Raw genomic sequence first — 25,093 nt, 5'->3', positions numbered from 1 at the left:
ATACACGTCAGTGGAGTCTGTGTTGGGTAAACACGTGTCACAGAATAACTATGTAGCACTTTGAAATGTTAAAATAAAAATAATTTTACGGGATTCGAACTTATAACTATGGATGCCCATTTCCGCCCTGTGATGAAAAAACATTATGACAAACTCTCAAAATAATGACTTAGCATCTCATTATTAGACTTACTATCTCCATATTATAGTATTGTGTAGAAAAATAAAATGGGAATACAGAGAGCTGTGTATGTACAGTATAAATCCACTCAAACTACCGCAAATCCCGCCAAGGATAACTTCCGGTCCGGATTTCAAAGTAAAGGATCGCGTGTAGTTTAGTTTACGGTATTTGCGATTAACAGTAATTTATGAGCATGTTATTTCGGCTGAGTACTATTTCGACTAAAATCAAAAATAATATGAACAACTTTTACTATGTACTTTTTGAATAATCCAATGTCCAATGTTTAATTCCCTTCCAGAGACCCAGAATAGGCTTTTTTGTCTAACTTTGATGTGGGCTAAAACCCCTTTCATCCACAAGTAGTTTATGAGACTAATATTTTTGGAATGAGCCCTCTGAGACTACCTGCACAAACACGATGAAGTACTTTTACTGTGTACTTTTTGAATAATCCAAGATCAAAGTCCCCTCTGGAGAACAGATTTGGGATTTATTAGAATACTATGAACTACTGCTTTCTTTCTTTTTTGTCTTAACAGGTTTACGATACATTTTATTTATACCCGTCTTGAAGTTTCAATGAATGTTTGATATTATACAAGACAGTCAAACTGTGATTGCCAAATTAAAAATACCAAAAAACGAGAAAATTAGTAACCTTAAATTAGCGATAAATCAACTTAGTAAGCCAAAAAACCCCACAGCTTTACGAATGTATACGTTGACAGTTTGTATTTAATACAGTATAGCTTGATTCAATAGTCATACGAATGATAAAGTAATAGGTTATAATAGAACAAATATAAAATTAATGTAGATAACTGTATATCCTGGGTAATCGTATGAAAACAGTTGCTGAATATAATAGAAAAATAAAATAGGGCACATTTTGCATCCATCATTGAAAGGAAAAATAATTCTAAAATCAGAGTGCATGATGATGGCAGACTTAAAAATGCTTCACCACAAGCAAATTCAATATGAATTCTGTAGCAAAGGACACTTTTTTTTTTTTTTTTTTTTTTCACCCAGCAACAGCATAATACAACGTATGACACACAGACACTCAGTTTTTGTACATGTACTCTATACTAATGGCAAGATACTGGGACCAGATGAAAGCACTGATTACAACCACAGTCTGTAGAACTTAACAAGTAACACAATAATAATGAAAATATACTTCAGACAAAATTTCTGACTTTCAAGTGTCCAAGAAGGACTCTATAAGGTGTAGGCACAGATTTGTGGATGCCTGTTCACCTATTCTATCATTCATTTCTGGCCTCCCTGTAAAAAAAACCTCGTGACAAAGCTCTATGCAGATGTTTACAGTGAGTCCAAAATGTCACACTAATGTTTGATATCTCAGCATTACTAAATGTAACAATCAAGTTATCCCAGCATCACGCGTCGACCTACAGAATTACGTTTTATTTGTCATCCCATCCCATCATGATGACGACTGATCTCAGAGCACATTGGGAATAGTTATCTAAAAGTGCTAAGACATGATTGGTGTAAAACAAACACAAAAAGAAGTATTGCACTATTCATGAGGTCTTAACCGATGACTTCCACAGATGTTGGCTTCGATGGCATAATCACTGCAGACGGCTCTAAATGTGTGCGTGTGTATGCGAGTGGGCGCTTAGCGATACATTCCCACAACCACTGAAGCACGATGGCACTGCTAGTGAGCAAAGGCGGCCACAAAGACACTAGTCGCTGTCTCTATACGTTAGAAAAATCTCAATTTAGTGAGATGGAAGGTCAGAGGATACATTTGAAAAAACAAAAGAGGAATTCACATGGACAGCAATTTAATGAGTGATCACAGTGGGGATGTTTCGGCCATTTAGGAGTTTACAGCTGATCATATCGGATGTGCTTTACCCCTCTTTACTGAGTTGTCTTTCTAAGGCAGAGGAGAATGCATCATGCAACTTCAAAGGAACACAACAACTTCTTGGCAAAAGACTTCCTGTATTCATTTTTTTTTTTTTTTGAGCGGTTTCACCTCCATGTGTTCATGGACACTCCTGAGACTAGCTCGTACCATCTACGTGACTTAAGCCATGTGCTGAAAATGCACTACTCAATATTTCCTGGACACAGGAGGTGTAAAAACTATTAACCTAACAAAAAATACATTATTGTCGCGTGACAGTGGAGATCAAGCTCCCTATTTGGAATAAAAAAAATGGTGTACTTAGTTAAAGGCTCATTTCACCCCAAAATGAAAATTGTTGTCAGTAACTTGCGACTTGTCCAAGTTAATTATAAATGCAATAAATACAATTTGTATATTAGAAAGAAAAAAGATAAGCGAGCTACTGTGGTTCCAACTCAGCTCTTAAAAATAAAATAACTTTAGCGCTTTAACTTCATGCATCTGATCAAGATATTGTCTGTGTTCAGTAATTATGCCTATTGGCCATTCACTTGTGAGGAGAAAAGTAACTTTTTGGTGCACAATGGCCATGTTAACTTGACTGAAATGCAATTAAAAGTCATTTATTTGCAGTCATACAAAGTTTAGTATAGTTTTAACCAATTTGGCATGAGTGGATAATGATTGAATTTTTAATTTGGGGTGAACTACTCCTTTAAGGTCCCCTAAACCGTCGGTTTAAAGTGGCAAAATAAATATACAAAAAGGTTAACAAACATCACCTCGATCACTCCACTCAATGTGCCCGACCACAGACCTGATCAGGAGCAGTTTGTTCACGCTACCACGTATCGTCTGAGATATGTTCGGCACAAACAAAATGTCACATTGTTGGAAGCGAGAATGTTATCACATTGAAACATCACAATGTCACCCTCAAGCCTTTTTCTTGTCACCGTCTCGTCTTGGCCTGCCAATGAAGAATGGGCCTATAGTTTCAACTGACAGCTTCTCCCACTTTACTTTCCTGGTCTCACAAATTGGTCACACAACAGTTTGGGGTTAACAGATTTGACTGCAGAAATCTCAGGGCTCGTGGGTTAATTGGGGAAGTCGGGGAGGGGGGGGGCTGAAGCTCACTGATTGGCTGGGAGCAGGCCCTGCCTTTGGGCATGCTCCAAAATGGCATTGTAGCAGAAGTAGTACTGGTCCGGGGTTTGAATGCTGAAGGCCCTCTGTGTTCTCATGCGTTGCACCGTCTGGCAAACGTTCAGTGAGCCCACGTCCTGTAACTGGGACAAACAGATGTCCAGGGCACAGAAGGTACCTGCAAGCAACAGGGCTCGTTAGCAAAGACACTTTTTAAAGATGTGTTTCCATTCCAATTGTTAAGCACGTTTTAAGCATTTGAAATGGCGCAAAAAAAGAAATGTGAAATGTGTGTTTCCATCAGCTGATTTGGAGCAAATAAACTAAGTTTCATCTGAAGTTTGCTGTACAGGCTACGCTTTACGCACGTGTGTAATCTGCCAGTAAACAGTAGAATTAATGTTGGAGGTTGTGAAGCGGTGAACCTATATATAGAATTAGTTTCAATTGGACAAGTTTTCTTTTATGTCAGCTAAAATTGGCCTCGTTTCATGCTGTCAAAGACAATATAAGTACATAAAATACGACATCCGACTAATGAAGCACAATTTGTAATTCCGTCTCGCAGGATATGATGCAAATTCAGGCTTAAACAATTTCAGGATCTCACCTGTTCTCCCGATCCCTGCACTGCAGTGCACCACCATTGGGGGTCCCTGTGGGTGGCCCGCCCACTGAAGTCCCAAACTCTTCACCACTTTCCTCTGTTGTCTCTTCACAGCTCCCAGGAAGTCAATGAGAGTCGCTGCTGAGGTGGGAACGCCGTAGTCAGGCCAGCTGAGGTACTGGAAATGACTCACTTGTCTCTGTTCACATGTCTGAATGGATAAAATATGTTTTTAGTTGTATGCTTCTTGAAATACGGCTTATATAAAAAGGAATTATTTGACATTTTAGGAAATATGCTAACTTGCTTATTCACCAAGAGTTAGATGAGAAAGTAAATGCCACCCTCATGTCTGTACGCTATATAAAAGGCTAGAGCCAGCAGGTGTTTAGCTTAGCTTAGCATAAAGTAAAGACTGGAAACAAGCATGGCTCTGTGCAAAGTTGGAAAAAACGAAGCTTCCATCTGACCCAGTTTGAGAGTGGAAGATGGATTTAACTATAACCATTTGCGGGCCAGAACTGGAAAGACTGAAACATATCTTTGATTCTACTCTGCATGTTTGCACATGGTATGCTTTTTTTTTTGTTTGTTGACATCCTGAATATTGTTGCACTTTCCTGTTGCAATACATATTCTCGGTCCATGGCTGTACCTCAGTGTTGTGCAGCTCGAGCGTGGTGTGGTTGTAGTGGGTGTGGTGGTCCACCCTTTGGTTAACCACCGCCATGTGGCCATAGACCTCCTGCCCCCCTTCCTCCAGAGGCCAATACTGTCCACACTTCCTCCGACTGCCCTCATCTGTCCTGCAGCACAGAGACAGGACGTACTTGGTGAAATGAGTTTATTCTGACTAACCTTCAAAAAGGAGAAACTGGCACCTTTTTCTGATTTGAAGAACAAGTATGAATTATATTTGGAATTTAATAAAAAGAAAATAAACTTAGATTACCTGGTTGTCATCACAATAACAAGCATGTTTTGTTCCCAGACCATTCTCCAGAAATCCCCGTAGGTCTTTTCCAGAGGTCCTGCACAAGTACAACAGGAGATTCAAGGCACATTAAAATGACTTCAGTTCAGTCAGGGAGCTGTGTAATGGAGAAAACCTTAAACCATCCACGTATCCGTCTATACACACAAATTTAAGTATCTCTTTAAACACTTATAAGTAATAATAATAATAAATACACAGTTGTCATACCTTGAGTACCAATGTATGCATTCCTCTGTTTGTAGCCGTCCATGAAGCTTGCGTTGATGTAGTCTGATCTCTGTGGGAACAACAAAGCTTTGCTACAAAGGCGAAGTAAACCAAACACTAAAAGGAGACTCGTGCTAGGACGTGAATGAGGCTGTACAGCTCAGTTGTCTACATGGGGCTGATGGAGTATTCAATTATTTTAAAAGAGTCAAATAATGTGGTTACACTTTGTGGACAAACACCAGCTAGCTTGTGAATCAGAACACTGGCTGTGTGGCAGCCTGTCAACATGTTGAAGCGTGGCACATTTCTGGACAGCTGACAGCGATCAAGAGTGGAACTGGCAGTCTTTTTCTCTCCATTTGAATGACAACTGTAATGTGCAGATGAACAAAATTAAAAGAAATAATAATAAACCCCCCACCTCGTTCCTTCTGGATTTCAAACGAACTCTTGTTTGATCAAGGCACAGCACGTCTCCATAGCGATTCCTCTCCTGGTTGTAAGCTAATCTGTAGACAAATGATACCAAACTGTACTAATGACACTACTTCAGTAGCCAGTTTGCTGGATTGCTCGTTTTATACAACCAACAATGCAAAATCCAAATATATTCTATTTTCTCATCGACATAACAAATCAAATCCTCACATTTGAGAAGCTGAAACCATCAAATCGTTGGCATTTGTGCTTGAAAAATCAGTTGCGGATTAGTTTTCTGTTAATCGACTAATCAATGAATTGTTTCAGCACCGACAACAAATCATTTCACCTGCTTCTGATGCTCGTGTGAGCCTGGGTCCACAATAACTATTCACCCCATGAACAGAAGAAGCCTGAACTACGACATTGATTCAGAGTGTAACCCTTAATTGTTCCCAGCAAACATGTAAACTTAATTAATTACTTTTAAAAAAAAAAAATAAAAAAAAATAATAATAATAATAACAATAACAAGGGTATTGTTAAATAATTCCTTGTTTTGAGAAATGATCTCATGTTTGTTCTGAAACTCCAGTGCTCTAAACGTCTGATGCTGTGGACTCACTGTGCACAGTGGAAGCTTCCGGGCGGCGGCTCTTTACGGAGCTCCTCATACTCTTGATGGATGCCTGAGCGCTGAAGCCTGCCGAGGTGCGTCAGCAGCTCCTGCGGGCGCATGGACTCGGGTCCCGGGACGTGAATGGAGGCGTCTTCCACGGGAATGCCCACCAGCTCGTCCACCGGGTCTACGCGGCCGTTCTGGCCCGCCAGGAGCTGCTGGTTCCAGCTGTACGACTCCAGAGGCAGCAGGCCGCCGAGGTGCTGCGGCAGACAGTCTCTGGGGAGGTGTTGGCGCAGCTCGGCCATCTTCACCATCTGAACCTGGAGATAGAAGAGAAAGGGGATCCACAGATGGGAATAAGTTCACCTGGTAAAACATGCAGCCAACTATGGAAACCTTTGGTGGAGGGCTGACATTACCGATTAGTAATCAATGTTCCTTTTTTTTACAATTTATATGTCTTTGGTTGCATGAATAATCCTGAAACAATTTATGGTAGACCATCAGGTGACTCAAGAAATCCATACTAATGAAATGACTGAGGGGCAGTAATGTCGGCAGGGTGATCGACTCCTGTGATTCACGCATCAACATCCCAGGAAGTAGGCGGCAGCAGGGTGGATTAGTGGTCAAAGAGAACCCCCTAATCAAATAATCATTTGCAACAATCAATGACACTCAATTGCCAGCTCACTCATCGCAAACATGGCGCAAGTGTTAGGAAAAGAGCTCCTCCATTTACCCTCTCCCTAAGTTTCTCCTTGAGAAGCAGGCTGAGCAGATTGTACGGCACTCGAAACCAAACGGGGGCCCCGACGATCAACACCTTCTTCAGCCTGGCAGGGAACGCCCCCTGGTGGAGAGAGACAGAACAACTTAGAACAAACTACAGTGTGCATCAGATTCAACAGGATCCATTTCATTCTTCTTTGAAAGTAACCCGTTGTATTCAGGTCGTTTTCCCCAGTTAGTAGAGTACGTTTGGGCTGGTGTGAGAACTGTCAATAGAACCCTGCGGACTAAACAACCGACCAGAGACCGCCTGAAAAAGTGACTCTGGACCACAGATATGTGATTTGAGCAGGATTTCAGAAGCTAAACTACAAATAACTCCATCGTCCGATTGTGAAATCTGCTCAGGAAGTTTGCACCAGTCATCTGGGAGCGTGTGAAAGGACAGTCCCGTCTCTCTGTCAGTCATTATTTATGACATGCAGTCTAATAATACTAATGAAGCTTATAATCACTTATTCCTTTGTGGGCTTTGTGTCTGAAATGAACTCAACTACAGGTGTGAAAGCACCCTTTGACAATCATGAGCTAGTTTGTTGGGTCTGAAATAAAATAGTTTATCCTCAAAATACTCACAGAAGCTTTCCGTTCTCGTGTGGTACTCCGGTATATATTAACTGCATCTGATGAGCACTGCTACAGTCCGTTTTCAGATTGTGGGCACAACTGACATGCCGCTGATGCCGATGTGGCCACAGAAGTGTCTGCGCTATTGACTCCAGAGGACATTCTACTAGATCCTTAAAGCACAAATCACTTAGAGCGGTGCTTATTTTGGCAGGTGCCTGCAAGTATGCCTACATCTGAGTATTACACAGCCATGGTGTGTGGATTAAATAACTCTTATGCTTGTCAACCCAGTCGGTGGAGCCACTATTTCTGCCCTTTGGACGGGCAGTCAATTCCGAGAAGACACCAATCCTGTTTAAATCAATCGCTTTCTTCGCAGGATGAAGGACATAACTCCAGAGTTACGTATTAACCTGACCCCGAAGAGGAGTGAATCATTTTTAACAATGGCAGATAACTCAACCTACCTCCTTTCAATATGTTTAGTCGTGTGGACAATAAGTAAATCTACATCCTGTGACTATTACACTGCATTGTTTAGGATAATGCATCTCATTTTCTCAGATATTTAACTAACATGTATGAAATAATTGAATGTAAAACGCAGCACTGTAAATCAGACCTTGAGCAGGTTGAGTATCTTCTTGCTCAGGTCCAGCTCAAAGTTTGTGTAGTTGGAGCCCGCCATGTCGTAGATGAACACCAAGCCGTTCCTTTGGGTCTCAAAGCTGTGGGAGAGACGTCTCTGTTAATGTTTTGGATATCTCAACAAACAGGTAAGGTAACAATAACTCACTTATGCAAGCAAGCGAATAGACAGCAAACTGAAGCAACACTTCAAATAGCAGCCGGTGGAAGTCAAATTACATGTTCAGGATTCCCTCAGGGAAAACTAACCCACTCGGAAATACATTGGGTGATGTATTTGGGAAGGTTTCCAGTTTAAGTAAAATACTGCACCAGACTCCATTGCTACAGCAGAGCATATTATCCAGGGGAGACTGGATGCCCAGTGTTGGTCAGATAACGTTTCACTGATACCACTCACCTTTCCACGGCCCGATCCAGGAGGTAGAAGAGGGCCTGAAGCACCACATGGTTGCCTGTCTTGTTCGGGTGGTGGAGTTTGGCCGTGTACAAGGCAATGGAGGCCCCCGAAGGATCCCGTACACTCTGGAACACACAAGACTAACAGGTTATATCGGCACTCAGTCTAGTGAGATACGTTTGGCCCCTTTTCACCAACAACTCAAACTGTACTGAGCTGTTGATTAGCATTGGATACATGTCTCAGTTGTTTTTCCCCTGCATCTCCAATAACAGTTATTGCATTTTTCAATAGATGTATGAATTAGGATGTTTGTGAAGAATGTTTTTACCAACATTTGACAAATCTAATGGTACTTCTATGAGTTAACTGCTGCTGGTTTAAAGTGTGACAACAAGGCAGCTAAATGGAAGCTCTGCAAAAAAAAAAAATAATGAACAATGACCACAGGGGGGCACTTAAGTTCATATGCTGGTTACTGGCAGGCTGCCAACAGTTCAACAGGGGGAAGGACACTTGTCATGATGCTGCAGGTCTTACAGCTCTTTTTCATCCTGAGAGGGACGCGGATCATATTTTTTCTGTCAGACCTGATCAGTGTCAAGGCTGCTGGTGTCAAGAGAACTAGAGGCTCTTCACTTGTGAATGAAGCCGCACTGAGCAGCCTTTTGTAAGCAAATAAGCCCGTGTTCTCGGGCACGGGGGCTAAAAATACCTCAGGCAGGATATGAAGCACAGCTGCCGAGGCTGGAGACCTCCGACGTCAGACAAGAGGATGTGCAGCATCAATGCCACTGTGGCACGTCAACGGGGAAGGAAGAAGGGAAACGCAGGAGCGTGTGTGTGTGCATCTTTCATGGTTGTGATTTGGCTGACAGAAAGATAAATTTATCTGGCACAGGATATCCACTTGGCACATCAGTCAATGAATAACTTGCACCCCAAAAAGACCGTTAATTCCTCATTATGAGAACTTGCTTTCAGGATTTGTACCCTCAACCTTTTTTGTCAATGAGAACTGAGCTCATCACATGAGTGAGTTGGGGTCGCTTTGTTGTGAGAGTAATTGATCAATTGATCTTCAAGCCATGGTACGTCCTTGCTAAGGCCAGAAGAACCAACATTTTGGGAATTTTATATTTTTCTTTTCAAATTCTTTGAAAATACCAAAACAAGCTAAACCTGTCTTGTTATTTTCGGATCTTTAAAAACAAGCCATGGTTTAATTAAAAAAAGGCTAAGTCATTTTCTGAAAGAGCTGACACCATAGTTTTTACCAAATATGACTCAAACAAGAGTAAACAGTACATTTGTTGGGGACTATTTTCCGCTGCGGATTAATACACATCTGGTGCTCTAGTGAAAAATATGTCAGCATGACACCAAGACAGTGTTATGTGGGATCAACCCAAAAAAGAGCTACGAAACCCGTCTATCATAATAATGAAAGAACATGCGACAGTGCAACAATCCGTCTCATTGTTCACATGTTCTCAATAGTTTGTGGACAACAATGGAGGACTATGGGACAAAGGAATTAGCTGTATTTGAGGATACTCAGGCAATACTTGTCTTTGGGGTTAATTCAGCATTGGTTTTGGTCTCTTCATTTGATTTGTTTACAATAAGTAAACAAATAATGACCTCCCTTATCCTTTAATTGTTTTGTATTACGACATGTGACTGAACTTTAGCTGTAGAGGAGGTATGAAGCGCACTCTTACCAACACGGTGAACTTTCCGCTGAGCAGCTCCGAGCGCAGAGGTTCTTCCTGAGGCTGAAGTCTGACGATTCCTTCTTTAAGACGCGTTTCCTGAAGAAAACAGATCACAGCAGGTGAAGTCAGGCTGTGGAGGAACTAGAACAGGCCGTCACTTTGAGGTGAATTCCTCTCTGTGAACAATGGAGAACCACCCGCCTGGCTTTCCTGTCAGGAGGATCCCTCTCTGGAAGGTTTCCATTCACTTTTTTCCCACACACCTCCAGGGAGGTTGTGTGGGAGTGTCTTGAACTCATTCTAAAAGGGCCAAGCATGGGAGGTATCTTTTCCATTTACTGTTGTATTTATCTTTTTTCTTCTTCTTTTAAATAATGTGGGCACTAAACTGTGATTAAGGGCTAGACAAATACACTTCACAGTGACCAGGGATGAATATAGGACAAACCTAACCTACCTGGAGGACAAGGCACCAAACCAAAAAGTAATTCCCCCATAATTTCACTCACACTGATTTTAACAGTTTGGTTTTCATAAAAGCTTTTTCGTTTGATCAAGAAGCCACGATGGAAGTTACCTCTTGATTTCACACTCACTGCAGCGCTCTTATTCCTTCATCTTTTAAGATTATTGTTGTAGTCAGTCATGCGTTATTAGTAATGAGAAACAAATGTGACAGAAAGACTAACATGTAAAATAACCCACTATGGGTGTATTATGCTGGAGGGCAGCCATATTCCAAATCGCGTTAATGCAGGCTAACTATTCATTGCAGAAATTAAGAACCCACCGTGGTGATTGAAGGGACGGTACTTAAAAAGGTAGGAGGCAGAAATCCTGCCCCGGAGGTCAGAGTCTGTGCGAGACGTCTGTGAAATTTCCGTTTGCTGCAGTTGATCAAACGGAGCAGATAAACCCCATTTTGCGTGTTCAAATTTGGCCAAAATGAAATTTACAGCAGAATAGACCATTTAGGGACAAATGGGACACATTCCTCGACTCCCTGGTAGTTATTACGTGACCAGAGGAGAGGGCCTAGATCACGTTATTATTTTCAGATCATAAAGTTAATGAGACCTGCAGTCTGATCCACTGGCGCTGCCCTGGAGGTTTCATCTCGATCATCATTTTCCGGTTTGATGGTAATAATATCACCAAGGTCACCAACTGCTATTTCAGTGATGTGGAGTGAACAGACGTCTTCTCTCTGCTACGCTGTGGCCCACAGTCAGGTGGCCTCTCAACCTCCCTATGGCAGACACTTCTAGATATACAGCTAGCTCCAATGCACGTCTGAAACTTGGTCCAGTTTCAATTTACGGTTCTCCCCAGAGCGGTGGTTAAGAACATAGCAAACAAACAGGAAACAAAAGGGAGATCAGTAATGTTTAAGAGCTGTTGTTCAGCTCTAAGGCTGAAAAAAAGAACCAAAAGCCCCAGAAAATAAATAACCTAATGCAGCGAGAAACCACAATCCACTTCTTACATTTGTCTTAGGAATATAAAATGCTATCATTGTGTTTGATATTGTGGAGCCTGCAGGCTCAACACACCCTGCCCTGTAAAACTTTATGTTCCTCATTTAATCTAACCTCATAACCTCAGCTGTCTCAACCAATGAGCTTTTTCTGATGACGGCGCAACACTTATTTCGCGATAAGCTCTCCGGAAAGCTGAATAAGCCTGCATGCTGCGTCTTGAAATATCCCCCCGGAGTGTAATTCAGCGGGAGTGTGTGTGTGTGTGTGTGTGTGTCTGGCACCAGGTTTCTTTTGGTGCATCTGTTTAGGTGATCTCTTGCTTGGCTACGGCTTCTGAAGACATGTGTTCAATGAAACAGGCCTGGTGTTACTGTGCTATTGGGTGTGGAGAAGATGCTCTGAATGACCTCCACCCTTCTACCTCCAACTGTGTTGTTTGATTGCTGTACTTTATTTTGAAAAGGACTTTTAATACTTTTGCATTTTGTGCCAATACGATCTCAAACCCACCGAATGCAGCAGATATAACGAGGAGATAGGATGTAACATCAGACTATGTGTTGTCCTGATTTTATTCATTGTCCTTACAACTTCTTTACTTATTTCCATCTGAAGTAATCACAAAGGCACTAAACTGCAGTTTGGTGTCAGAGGCAAGTTGCTACAGACTTTGCAGTCGCGTCATAATGAGGTTAATAGAATACAACAGGTTCTGTGGAAATAACGTCTGATATTCAGCACAATGACATTAGATTGTTCCAGTGTGCGAGTAGAGTCCTCCGATAATGTTGAAACAGAAAAAGTGTTTAGACAGACTTGATAGATGAGTTTCTAAATTTAGGTTTCACAAAGACGGAAACTATGTTTTCACCAAAACATTGGAGTTATTGCGTGAGATGAGTCCGCTCATATAAAACTATTCCTTCACATGACGACTCTTCTGGCTTCGTTATGACTTTCTAATTGGCCAACAATGTTTCAGCAAGCAGCTTTGGGTTTCTGTTAAACTCGGTAGGACTAACGTTGAGAGAAGCCATGAGCATCACGGTCTCCCTTCATCCACTCATGATCGTAAGCACAGCCGAGAAAAGAGACAAACAGAATAGTCCTTCATGTTTTCACAGAGTGATGACATATGGCAACATCATACATGTATAACTCATGACTGAGTATAAACGATGACAGGTATAGAAAAGTGTCCAGTAGTATAAGTTGACATAGAATGAGTCGGACTGTTTACTTATCCTTTGATCACATATTGATCTGAAATCAGTAAACTAACTTACTTTTGGCATCTTGCATGTAAGCAGTGATGTTGATAGGTCCCCAATAAAATATATTTCTTTAACAAATTGTCGTTTTAAACTCGTGTTTGATGTTTTGATGTAGACTATGAACATGGAGCGAGCGTACCCAGCAACATGAATTAAGTTCTTTATTCAAAATTGATGCCTTGGCACAAAGTATTAAATGAAAAATGGGATTAAATGTGTATTTGAGATGTATACACATTTAAACGCTTCTTTTGGCAAATAAATAAATAAATATATATATATATATTAGCACCTAAACTTCGTTATTACCATTGTGCAAAGTAGTAATAGTAAGTTGAATTGTGCCAACTTGTTAAAAATCATTAAGAATATTATAACAAGGCCCATTGTTCCCAAAGATGCTCTCACTTGCATATAAAAAGAAAATGCGTTCATCTTAACTGTATTTTTATAGACAAGTTCATCAGCTATTTTCTAGCCACTCTGTTTAACAGATGAAGATTCCAATATGGCAACCAGAGAGGGCTACACCTCCACCGCTCTGCTGTTGTGCTCACGTAAGCAGCTGCAAGTTCATTTGAAGTGATTCTCTCGTCTATTCTTACTCTGTAGCTGTGGAATAGCTCGATGGCTCGGAGGACGTCAAACTTGCGAGCCATGAGGAACTTGACGGCCAATTCCCTGGACAACGGTGACACTCCATGCTGACTGGTCCACTTGTTGATTTCCTCCAGAAACTGCCTGGTAGCCTGAAACAGAGACAGATGTGGTCACAAACGTTGTACTCCCGTAATCGAAGGGTGAAACAGAGAGGAAGTGAAACTGGGCTTTAAACTTGATACATCCTCCTCAGAGGAAGCGCCATCTATGGCTTCGCAGAATATTTGACAGCATGTTGAGGCCTGGTGAGACGGCTATGATCGGGTTTCATGAAGAGTCGTATGCTCTGCTCACTGCGCGCGTGTTTACAGACTGTACGTACGCAGGGAGGTAAGGAATTAACTGTGTGAACTGTAATTTGTGCAGAAAACCAAAAACCATGCTAGTTCAACTTGTGTGTTAACCGCAGCTATCTTGGGGAGAGCGTTGGCACTTTGTGAAAACCATGAAGGGACAAAAACATTAAAAAAAAAAAGGGACAGTCTATGGTTGAGCTAAAAGTAAAACTGAGGGGTGACTCATGTAAACAGCAGCATGTAGATAACCAGGGAATTTTGTTAAGGAAAAGAAAACTTCCGGTTTACAGCTAACAACGTTCATATATGTGTATATACGACACTAATGACAATTGAATCCAAAGGGTTTTAGGTTGGATTTGTTGTTGAACCCAATTCTGGTTTTCTATTCCTCTTCTCCAGGAAGCAGAAGATAAATTGACCATCAAACTCTGTGACGGTAGAGCTTACACATGTGCATCCAACATGTTTCATGGTGACGATGCTAATTAGTTTCTTGTGAAATGTAGCTGCAGCCACAGGAAAGAGCCCCGTAACAGCAGAGCGGAAACGTTCTAAAAACGCCGATTACGTGGCATTAATTAGACCCCTATATTATTATTATTTTTAAACTTAGTGAGACTACCGAGTGCTTTACTATTTACTTTCATATTAAGTCTTAGTGAGCTTGAAGTAGATAATAAAAGGGTTTTTAACGCTTGCATCAGGAATTCACAAAATCAAATGTAGTGTATGGGCTTCAAAACATGACAGAAATATCATCTTGTAAAATGGTAAACAGATACGGAACATTAGCATTCATTTGGAGTCAGTTTCTGGCCACCTGGTGAATACAAGTCTAATATTCACTCTTATTCACTCTTTGGCTCCGTTTTGGTCTCCATCAACTCACCAAATCTGGCTCTTTAGCCACAAAATGACCCTCTATGTTCGCCAGCTCATTGCCAACTGTGTCGGTCTGTGGAGGTATCGTACAGTGGAGGTATCGTACAGTGGCGGTATCGTACAGTGGCGGTATCGTACAGTGGAGGTATCGTACAGTGGCGGTATCGTACAGTGGCGGTATCGTACAGTGGCGGTATCGTACAGTGGAGGTATCGTACAGTGGCGGTATCGTACAGTGGCGGTATCGTACAGTGGCGGTATCGTACAGTGGCGGTATCGTACAGTGGCGGTATCGTACAGTGGCGGTATCGTACAGTGGAGGTATCGTACAGTGGCGGTATCGTACAGTGGAGGTATCGTACAGTGGCGGTATCGTACAGTGGCGGTATCGTACAGTGGCGGTATCGTACAGTGGCGGTATCGTACAGTGGAGGTATCGTACAGTGGAGGTATCGTACAGTGGCGGTATCGTACAGTGGAGGTATCGTACAGTGGCGGTATCGTACAGTGGCGGTATCGTACAGTGGGTTTTTAATGTTTGTCTGCTGAAAACAGCCATCTGCTGTGGCTGAAAATGCTACGACAGCAGTCAATAAAAAGGAAAAAGTTGCAAATGTGTTTTGTTTTTACACTTTTTAAAAATCAAACAATGTTCAGATACTAGTTCAAATCTAAAAACTACTAATCAAATGCACTAAACTTGTAATTTGGAAAATGTGGTCACCATAAAAGGCCTTCCACCCATCTTGCAAATAACTTATGCATTTAGCCGGGAGTCTTTCAAGAGCTTCCTGTCCTCCCCTCTGCTCTTATTATACACTCCCTCAGGAACCCTCCCCCACCACCCTCAGCACCCGCAGAGGGAGCGAGTCAGCACCCAGTGAATCGTCAAAAGGCGACACAGGAGGCAATGAAAGCTCACACTTTAAAACACAGGAGCCCCGCTTCTCTGGTGAGGCACAGCGGCGGCGGGGCATGCACGGGAGACAGGAAGTCGAGTTCTGGGGGTCCACGGCTCTTTAGGAATACAAAACGATCAGTGAGGAGCGCTGAGCCTCGAGACAGGACGCCACTGTCTCTCCTCAGGAAATCCAGTGCTTTCACAGACAAGGGGGGCCGGTAGCTTCTGCTCTGTTCAGCTGCCTTAACATGCAAGGGATGAGGGACGACTGCACCTGACGGGGCCGAGGTCGCTTCATATCCGATTCTCATGGGGAGGGGGTGTCGGTGTGAATCCTGAGCTTTTTCAGCGCGGTAGTGAATGGATCTCTGATCACTTCGAGCAGATTCTACAATATTGGCATCAAATATAAACAATTTAAACTAGTAAATGTTTCAGACCTCACAAGTAATCTATGACAGAATACTGTAGAAAACTCTACCAATACTTTACTGGGTTAGGCGTCTCTTTTCAGCCCAGTATTAATACACTAGCTAATACACTAGCTTATTCCTTTTTGGAACAGTACGTGTTGTAGAGTTTATAGGCACATCTAATGGACTTTTTCAGCAGATGGAGAGTTGCGACATCATCCGTCTGTGAACACCAGACCTAAACCAGTCGCAGCGTTGACTGGGAACGGGTCAAAGTCATTGAGCAGGAGCCAGTGGAGGGCCAGAGAAAGATCCGGGAGGTCATCCACACCTCACGCCAGAGACCATCTTTGAACATACGAGCACATGTTGTCATGCAAGTCCTGAAGCATAGCTAGCTGAACTCACTGAAGACGACCACTGAGAAGTGAAGACGAGTTTCACAAAATGACTTCCTGACTTCAATTTTCTGTCTTCTAAAAGTTGGTTTGGTTCAAGCTGGACTGAAGCAGAATCCAGCTCTGTTGTCTTCTCGAACAAGACAAATGGAAAAAGACTGACGAGGTAAGATACTGTGTGGAGCAATGCTTTGTCTTATTATTGCAAATTATTTTCAGAGAAAACTGCCAAATGATTAAACGGGATGTCAACAAGGTGAAAAGTTAACGAGGTTTTCTTCTGTGTGAAAAAAAAAAAAAAAAAAAAAGTTTGTTTTCGTACTTTGAAGTTCTGTAGATTTACAAAGGCAGTATTCCCATCGTTGTCACTATTTTAGAGTTGGTAATGGTCACAAAAATGTGTTGGACTTCGCTTACCAGATGAATTGTCAAATTCTGTGGTACTGTCACAGTAAGTCAACAGTAAGTAAACAGAAAGTCCACTAGGTCCACCTAACGCGGGCCGTCGGCTCCTTGTTGTTGTTGCACTGTGAAGCGGTAATCCTTCGGTGTCGGCCAACGACAACTTCCTGTCAGGTCGCTGTCAGGTACACTCGGGTTTCCACGATTTCAATGGTTTGACAGCTGCTCTCGCTCTCTCAGCCTTTTAAGGAGAGGCTGCCAACTCCAGGCAGTGACCCTCTGTTCCTGGAGAAGCCAGTCTTGTTTGGTTTTTCTGCACTCGGGGCCATATCCGCCAGAGTGGAATTTGAGGATGAACCGGTTTGTTTTTGTGATAGCCCACCAGACTGCAGTGGAAGACTCAATGCGGAGGAGTGACTTATTCCAATTCCTGGAGGATGCATAAATATTTGCTTGACTTGCTCCAGTTCTGATACAGCAGGAGATCATTTCCTCCAAGTTCTTGAAACACTTAATTCTGGCTCAAACTGCCTGATGTGAATCTAAACAGACTAAATTAGTCCATCGGACCACAAGCCTTTATAGTTTCCGCTGTCTTTATGTCCACGGTTTGTAGTTCTCAAATGCTGACAGAGACATTTTAAACAATAAACAGCTGACATTACATAATTCAGTTTGTTGTCAAGGGTTGTTTATTTGTGGTGTTGACAATGACTGTCGATAGGTAGTTGATTAGGTTCACTGCAGTAGGAACATGCTGTGCTGTGAGTTAGTAGATTAAGTTCCAGTTGGTTCTTTGCCAAACAGCCCTAAAAACAAGTCCACGGGTCCAAAAAGATTTGAAACCCTGACCCAGATAACTACGACAGAGAAAAATGGCGTCAGTGTCCGAAATCACTCCCTTGTTCAGTCAATTACTGCTCCCTAGTAGAGTTGTTCCGATACCGCTATCAGAAATGCTTCCAATAGCTATTAGCAGCGGGTGGGCAGCACAGTCCTGCTCGGCTAAATAACGGCGCTAACAGCTATCGTTAGGCGAGGTCGCATTGAGGTACATATTGATGCGTTCAAGCTCCATGCAGTGCCACATGTAAAGATATTCCGTGAGCTATCACAAAAGACTAAGAAACCCAGTAATTATTTATATTTGAGATGCTGGAACCAGTGACTTTTCCGCATGTTTGACTAATTGTGTCAGCTCTATATGATCTTTCAAATATTTATAGGGGACATATCACAAAAAACCTCACTTTTCCAGAGCTTGTGCACATACATTTGCGTATCTGGAGCTCCTTCCAACCCACGTACTATGAAATAAGACAACCCAGTCAGTTTTTTTGTGGTCTGCTTGGGTCAGAAAACATGTGATTCAACCAGCCATTCAGATTTTGCACCCCTTCCTATGTCACATGCAGGAAATTAGAAAAAAAAACAAAAAAACACCCACGTCTTGAGAAAGTTACCTTTGCAAATGTGCAACTTATTTTTCTTGCAAGCAAATCAGAGCGGCTATGTTTTCTTTGGGAGGGTGGCTTAAAGAGACAGGCGCTAAACCGGGGCGTTTCAGACAGAGGGGGAAAACAGATATATTCAGACAAACAGTATGAGAAAAATAATGTAGTTTTCAAAAGTTAAAGCATGTTCTAGTAGAAACCCAAAATGCAAGTATGAACCTGAAAATGAGCATCATACATCCCCTGTCCGCAAAAAACGTTTCTAAACTGAATTTTCAGAAGGTTTTGTTTATTATGATTTAAAACCACCTATAGTGGGATAGATGACTGACCATATTGCCAACCACTAATCCACCTTTATAGGCCATTCTCATGGTGCCCATTTTGAGATGTTAAATATAGGTGTATATCAATGAATAGCTGCCTTTCATTTAGATGCGTCAGTGCCACGGAAATGGCCTTGTACGCACTGGCTTACTGGCACACACAGATTATTTTCACATTGTTTTACTGACTACAATCAGGATCCTTTGTTACAGGAATTAATGTCTGAGTATTGACATACTGTCTACTGTACTCACATTCCAGCCACGAGTCATAATGTACACGGTGACTGTGTTATTGTCTCAGCAGACAGAAACTCTATTACAGGGTGATGGAAAGTAGGGGGGGGGGGGGGGTAACTGCAGCGTCATGATTACAGATCTTAATGCATTTCTTTATCTTTACATTTTAAGAGAGGATTCGTGGCTGACCTTGACATTGTCTTTTTAAAAATCGGTCTGATTACAGATGCCATGCTAACCTATTTACAAATGTGGGACTGCTGCTGCTTCAGTGAGTCCCATTTGGCACGAGTCAATACCAAAACAGGAAGTCAATGACGTCACTCTCTCCCTATTCCCCAATTCCTCTCACTTCACTGCTTCCTGGGAGTAGACTCACCGCACACACACAACACACACACACGCACTCTGTAACTCATAAACTCCCCCTTCCCCCGAGTCTAGTGGAAATGCTTTTAACAGCTGCCTTTAGAATGAAGTTCCAGTACACCCGTGTATGCTCCCGAGAGAGCCACCCTGCCACACACACACACAATCCAACCAAACACCCCCCACAAGGCTGTGGATGTAATGAGGGCGTCCGGTACCCTAGCGGGGGCCCTGGCTCACACAGGAAATGGAGTAGCCAGATAAGGCTTTCTGCTGGCCAGATGATGAGAGGAGAAGAGCACACACGAGACCAAAGCACCAAAGAAGACTTACAAATTCAAAATCTAGATACTACAAACTGATATTTATTCCCCCACAATAACTGACAATGTACAGAAACAGAAACTACAGTCTCTTTGCTCATGTTGGATTTCTTATGGTGTGGTACCGTTTATGCCACTATAGCTTTGACTGGTCATGTTTGAACTACAAATCAAGATAAATGCAGCTACACTCGTTGCCAGCTTATTAAGGCTAATAGTTTGAAACAACAGTCCTACATTACATCTTCATAGATGTTATAATGTTACGTTTTTGTAAAGGAGTCAATGCAACTTTAACTGGCCTACCCTCCTTGATATAAATGAGATGGACAAAATATTAGAGACACCTCTCAGTATACCACTATACAATTAAACAGCTTCCAAAATGACCATACATTTGAAAAAACAGCTACAACCATTATAACGTTCATGAAGGAAGGGCTTACTGCAGGACTGTTTTAATAGACCGAGTTTCTTTTAGCTCGGGATAGCCTACCCTAATATATTTGCTACTTTTTTTGTATTTAGAGAACACCAATACATACAAGTTTAGCAATCCAGGTTTAGCTGGAAAGACTGATTGGCTCTTTTAAAAGTCTTCAGGGCCTGAATCTATGAAGCATAATAGAGGTACATCATGTTAGATCTGAAATGATTGTTCAGTTAATGATCAGTAGAAACCACTTCATCTGCAACAACTCTTTAAAAAAATAAAAAGTTAAACTTTTCCCTGATTCCAGCTTCTCAAATGTGAATATTTGCTGTTTTCTAGCATGAACTTAATGAACAAGATAGAATAGAATGTATAAAGCATAAGTTTTATTTTTTGCCACTTTAAGTTTTTATTCCAAAATATTTATATGCCAGGATGTTACAAAAAGGAAACTTGTCAAAACTAAAGTTTAGAGATTTGTTTAGGCTTACATAAACGTTTCACATTATAGCAAGTATTGATGAAACTCATTTAGGCTTAAAGGACCAGAAAGAAAATAAAGTTAAATGCATTTCCCATTCTTGAAATTGGATTACACGTGTGTCCATTTCAAAGCCACATCACTAGAGACACGGCAGAAACAAAGTTTCTACTGTGTACATTCCTGAATGAGCCTAATGTGGAAGCAGACAGCGTTTCCAACTCGTTCCCGGAGTAATAACACGGCCCGTGCCCCCGAATGAACAACGCTACGACAACCAGGAATGAACATTTCACATGTGTGGAGGCTGATAAAGGCTGATATCGGCCTGTTTCGCAACACTTCAAGCTCAAGCCGCTGGAGAGGAACTGACACTGATGCAGCGAGAGCAATAACAATCGGCAAGAAATCGATACAATGTTTCCGCTACGCATTCAGGGCTGCATTTCGCAACAAACCCACATTGCGCACGGCCATCGCTGCAGCGCGTTCACGCAAACGCTCGGGGGGCCAACAAAAAAAGATAATACCTCCAGGTAGGGCCGAGGCTGGGACATTAAGGGCGACGACACACAGAAAGGAAGAAGTGGAAGGACTGTAAAAAGGCCTACCTGTTCCTCCTCCGCCGATAAAGTAGCTGCCATGATCCCCCACCGTCAGCTCTCTGGTCACCTTCTTCTTCTAACCGAGACACGTCCTTTTTCATGAAGTGGAGGATGGCGGAGATGTCTGTGTGTCTGTCCCTCGTGTAAAAACGGGGTTTAGGGGTTGTCCCTCTCGCTCAAAGTGGAAGGCATCTGAATCGCTGCAGTAATGAGCTGAATGTTTCTTTTCCTCTGGAAGCCGTTTATGACTGCGAAACACACGCGAGGGGGCAATTTGCTTAAATCTTTGCCTCCCAAACTACATAGAAAACCCGCTGATGGTTGTATCAGATTTCACCGAGGAGAAGAAAAAAGAAAAAGAGAGGACAGGGAAGAGGTAGAAAAAGAGGACAGCACTCGAGCAGCTAGACGAGGCTGTGCTTCGGCTTGATGATAGCTGGGTTCAGACCATGATCTGCTGCTCAGCCCACTGACTCCTCCGGGCCAGGAATTGCAAGTTTCTACCCTTGAACCTCGCCTTTATGTTGTGTGAGAGACACTCAGCCCTGCACAGGGAGAGAGAGAGAGAGAGAGAGCGAGAGAGAGATCTGTTCATTCTGCATGTTGCTCCACCCCCTGGTGGGTAAAACCAGAAAATGACAAAAGCTCACGACCTCCGCCTTCATTCATAAAAAAAAAATAAAAAATAGGAAACCAAACAGGAAAATCACCATTTTGAGTGTCAGTTTGCACCTTGGAGGGTCGAGGAGGACTCCTGACATACAGCACATACAAACACTACAACGAAAATAACGGAGTACTTAACGTTATGTGGCAAACTAGTTCTTGGCTCTGCAACTTGCTAGTTAACCAGCGAGACTAAGGTTACAGGAAGTAACAAGTTAGTAAGGCCCATAAGCTGAAAAAAACTAGAATTGTATTTTCAATAAAGTTTTTACACACATTACACAAGCAAAAATGAAATGTTGTTGAGTGAGTTTTAGAGGTGCTGGTAGATGGATTTTGTTACCTTTTGACAAAGCCTATGTTATATGTATGTTAAGCTAACCAGCTTCATATGGAAGAGCTATCAATCTTATCACACAAGTAGTGAAAGAACAGACAAATAGTGCAAATAAACAAATACTAAATGGATACATGGACTGGGTTACTATGTGCAGTAGGCAGCCGACACGTAAAGATGTCTATAAACTGTATATATATAGCGCAGGCTTTATATTGTGAGTAATAGATATGTAGATAATGAAAAAAAAAGAATTAAACACAGAAAATTGCAATCTATAAAGGCTGCAGTGGATATTTTGGTATGAGAAGAGTATTCACAGTGTAGGACTGATTTAAGTGTTCATCAGAGTGATGGCCTGTGGGAAGAAACTTGTTGTGTCTGGTTGTTTTCATGTACAGTGTTATGTTGCGCCTACCAGAGGGGAGAAGTGTTGATAGGTTGTGTCCAGGGTGTGAAGGTGTCTGCAGTGATGTTACCGTCCCCGTTTCCTCACTCTGTCCTGGATGGAGGGCAGGCCGGCACCAATGACTTTCTCTGCAGTCCTGACTGGACTGTTGTCTCATCTCAGTTTAAGAAGTGCATTATCAAGCATGATTTTAGGACATCACTGCAAGTTTGGAAGACAACTGTGGACAAATACGAAACTTAAACAGGTGGGATGCTGGTACTCGAGGGCTCCAGCCCGACTGGACTTTTGTTTCAAGGAAAATAGCAGTTAAATGTTTGGAAACTAAAAAGATTTGCATATTTACTACACTTTTCTTGTCAAAGAGGGAGAGTGGAAAAAAACATATTAAACAAATGCATTGTACGTCTTAAAACATGTCAGGAAGGTTTCTTTGATGCAGCCATTGTAGTCTATACTTAAAATATACTGTTTTTGTGCACATTATGTGCATTAGCTATAGCCTACCTACATGTACATCACAAAGCACTCTCCAAACTATCACTACACATTACTAATGCATGAAATAAAGTGAGAGGAAATAACTAATAATAGGAGCAGGCTCTTCCGCAATAGTTGGTTGCAAGAATAGCAATTTAATTAGTGAAACTCGACTCATGCATCCCCCAGGCTACATCATAATCCAGTACGCCTTACAGGAATTACATGACATCATAGGAAACAGAAAACACCGAACGGTACGATAAAGTCGCTGCAATATGACCCACGAACAAACACACTGCGGGTCTCCATTGAAATATTATATGCTGCAAATATCTTTCAGCAGGGAAGTTCAAGTGCAGTCAGGAGATTGCATTTCCTGCAGGACTATTGACAGCCCTTCAATTCATACCTTGATGTGTTTTAATGGGGTCATAAAAGTAATCTGATGCAAAACAGGGAGTGTGTGTGAGAAGTTGGTAAGATTCCTCAATGCTGCGTTAACCTTCGCGTCATCTTGTTATAGTTAAATAAGGAAAAGCCTTCTGACTTCAAGTGTTTTTGTAAGAAGAGGTCGGAAGTTATAGGTACATTCACATGCCGTTTATGTTTTCTTTCCACAAAAATAAATAAAAATAGATCCCAGAATAGGCAAACTGTAAATAATAAGGCGTGAGAAAGTCTCGCTTGAAAAGTAAAGGGAAAGGGGAGCGGACAACAATAGGCTTCCTGTCAAACTAGCTGACATCATGTCAGTTGGGAAATGTGATTGGCTAAGTAAGCACTGCCCACGTTATGTCCACCCGCACACAAAAAAAATCAAACGTGTAAGAGATGAAGGCCTGATTTAACTCACTGCACTGGTTACTAAAAGCTGGAGAGAGAGAAAATGTTTTGGGGGAAAAAACAATCCCATTACAAGCCCCTCTAAAGCTCACTAATTAATAAAAACAGAAGTCTAACAACACATTGTGGTTTTACAGGTTACACTCTGGTTTTAGCACACAATAAACAAGGCAATTTACTAGATTGTTAATTGGTGAACTTTAGAGGTACAGGTAGGCCAAGTTACCACGCAGGCTAAACATCAGATGTCTGGAGAGTTGCAGGAGAAACAAATCTACCTCCTTAGAAGGCTTGTGACGGCGGCTTTCATAGAGATCAGAGGCCTGAAGTAACAATGTGTGTGTGTGTGTGTGTACACACTTATGTGTGGGAGACTGTGTGCTCTGACAAGTGTAACAGGTGCTCAGTTCCTGGAAAGCGATCGGTGCTGCTGACTAATAGCTGGTTTCTTGCAGTAACCACATGCCTGACTTTGCTCTCTTCGACAGCCCTCTCGGCTTAGCGGTGACTGAATGTGAAAGGAAAAAAAACATCCGACTGTACTCGATGAAATCTACTCGTCAAACATTTCTCAAATACTAAAAGTCTGGAAGAGTCAAATACTTTGGACCCTTTTTGCAGACATTATCAATTTTCTACTTTTAAGTATAACTGAAATCTCACAAAAAAGACCAAGAACCTGCCAGCTACTAAATACTGCTACACTTACCGTTTAGATCAGTGATGCTTAATGCTTTCCAGGAGTTATTGCGTGATCACATATTGTAATTGTGGTTTACCAAGAGTTTCCTTCAGCAGCGTTGTGCACCTCCCTCTACTTCAGAGATCTCCTACGTTTCCCAGAATAAGTTACAACAGTCCCCCACAGAGGGGCGGTGAATGTGGTATCTGCGCCTCGATGTTCCGTGTAGGTGGTGAGAGCAATAGCGATACCATCGAAAGCGCAAGAAAAGGAGAAAACAAGTTTTTTATTTTCCAGCGAAGATGAAGTGAGTAGTCGCAAAAACACAAAGGGTGGAGAGTTAAAGTTAACACTACTACTCAGCTACCTTTAAAACCATATGACTAATCATTCCACAAGCAACTTTACTTCAAACTATTATCACAAAAAAAAAAAAACGTGCAACAAAAAGGAAGTAGAAAATGAGGTTGGCTTCCTTGCCAAGCTATTGTAAACTACTTCATGCAGCTCAGATCTGC

At 41.9% G+C, this 25,093-nt stretch overlaps 1 protein-coding gene across 3 annotated transcripts; it reads right to left on the bottom strand.

Annotated features, from left to right (window-relative positions):
• Positions 1–904: 904 nt before the first annotated feature.
• On the bottom strand, positions 905–24,745 carry ptpn9a (protein tyrosine phosphatase non-receptor type 9a). Of its 3 annotated transcripts, XM_076089482.1 has the most exons (15): positions 24,603–24,745; positions 22,577–22,787; positions 21,162–21,700; positions 13,575–13,718; positions 10,221–10,310; positions 8,497–8,621; positions 8,071–8,176; positions 6,829–6,939; positions 6,090–6,406; positions 5,466–5,553; positions 5,042–5,111; positions 4,790–4,868; positions 4,493–4,643; positions 3,841–4,048; positions 905–3,408 (listed from the first exon to the last, which is right to left on the bottom strand). In XM_076089482.1, exons 3-15 carry the CDS (start codon positions 21,192–21,194, stop codon positions 3,218–3,220), a joined length of 1,713 nt encoding a protein of 570 aa, XP_075945597.1. In that variant the 5' UTR covers positions 21,195–21,700; positions 22,577–22,787; positions 24,603–24,745; the 3' UTR covers positions 905–3,217. The 3 variants fall into 3 exon arrangements, with proteins under 3 accessions (XP_075945597.1, XP_075945596.1, XP_075945599.1); XM_076089481.1 differs by lacking the exon at positions 24,603–24,745 and having other exon boundaries at positions 22,577–24,565; XM_076089484.1 differs by lacking the exons at positions 13,575–13,718; positions 21,162–21,700; positions 22,577–22,787; positions 24,603–24,745 and adding an exon at positions 11,292–13,568.
• Positions 24,746–25,093: the final 348 nt, after the last annotated feature.

The sequence above is a fragment of the Anarhichas minor genome, unplaced genomic scaffold (assembly GCF_050575085.1).
Source record: "Anarhichas minor isolate MPS153535 unplaced genomic scaffold, ASM5057508v1 ptg000011l, whole genome shotgun sequence".
Classification (NCBI taxonomy): Eukaryota; Metazoa; Chordata; class Actinopteri; order Perciformes; family Anarhichadidae; genus Anarhichas; species Anarhichas minor.
Note: the sequence above shows the minus strand (reverse complement) of the source record. Positions and strands in the feature narration are given on the sequence as shown.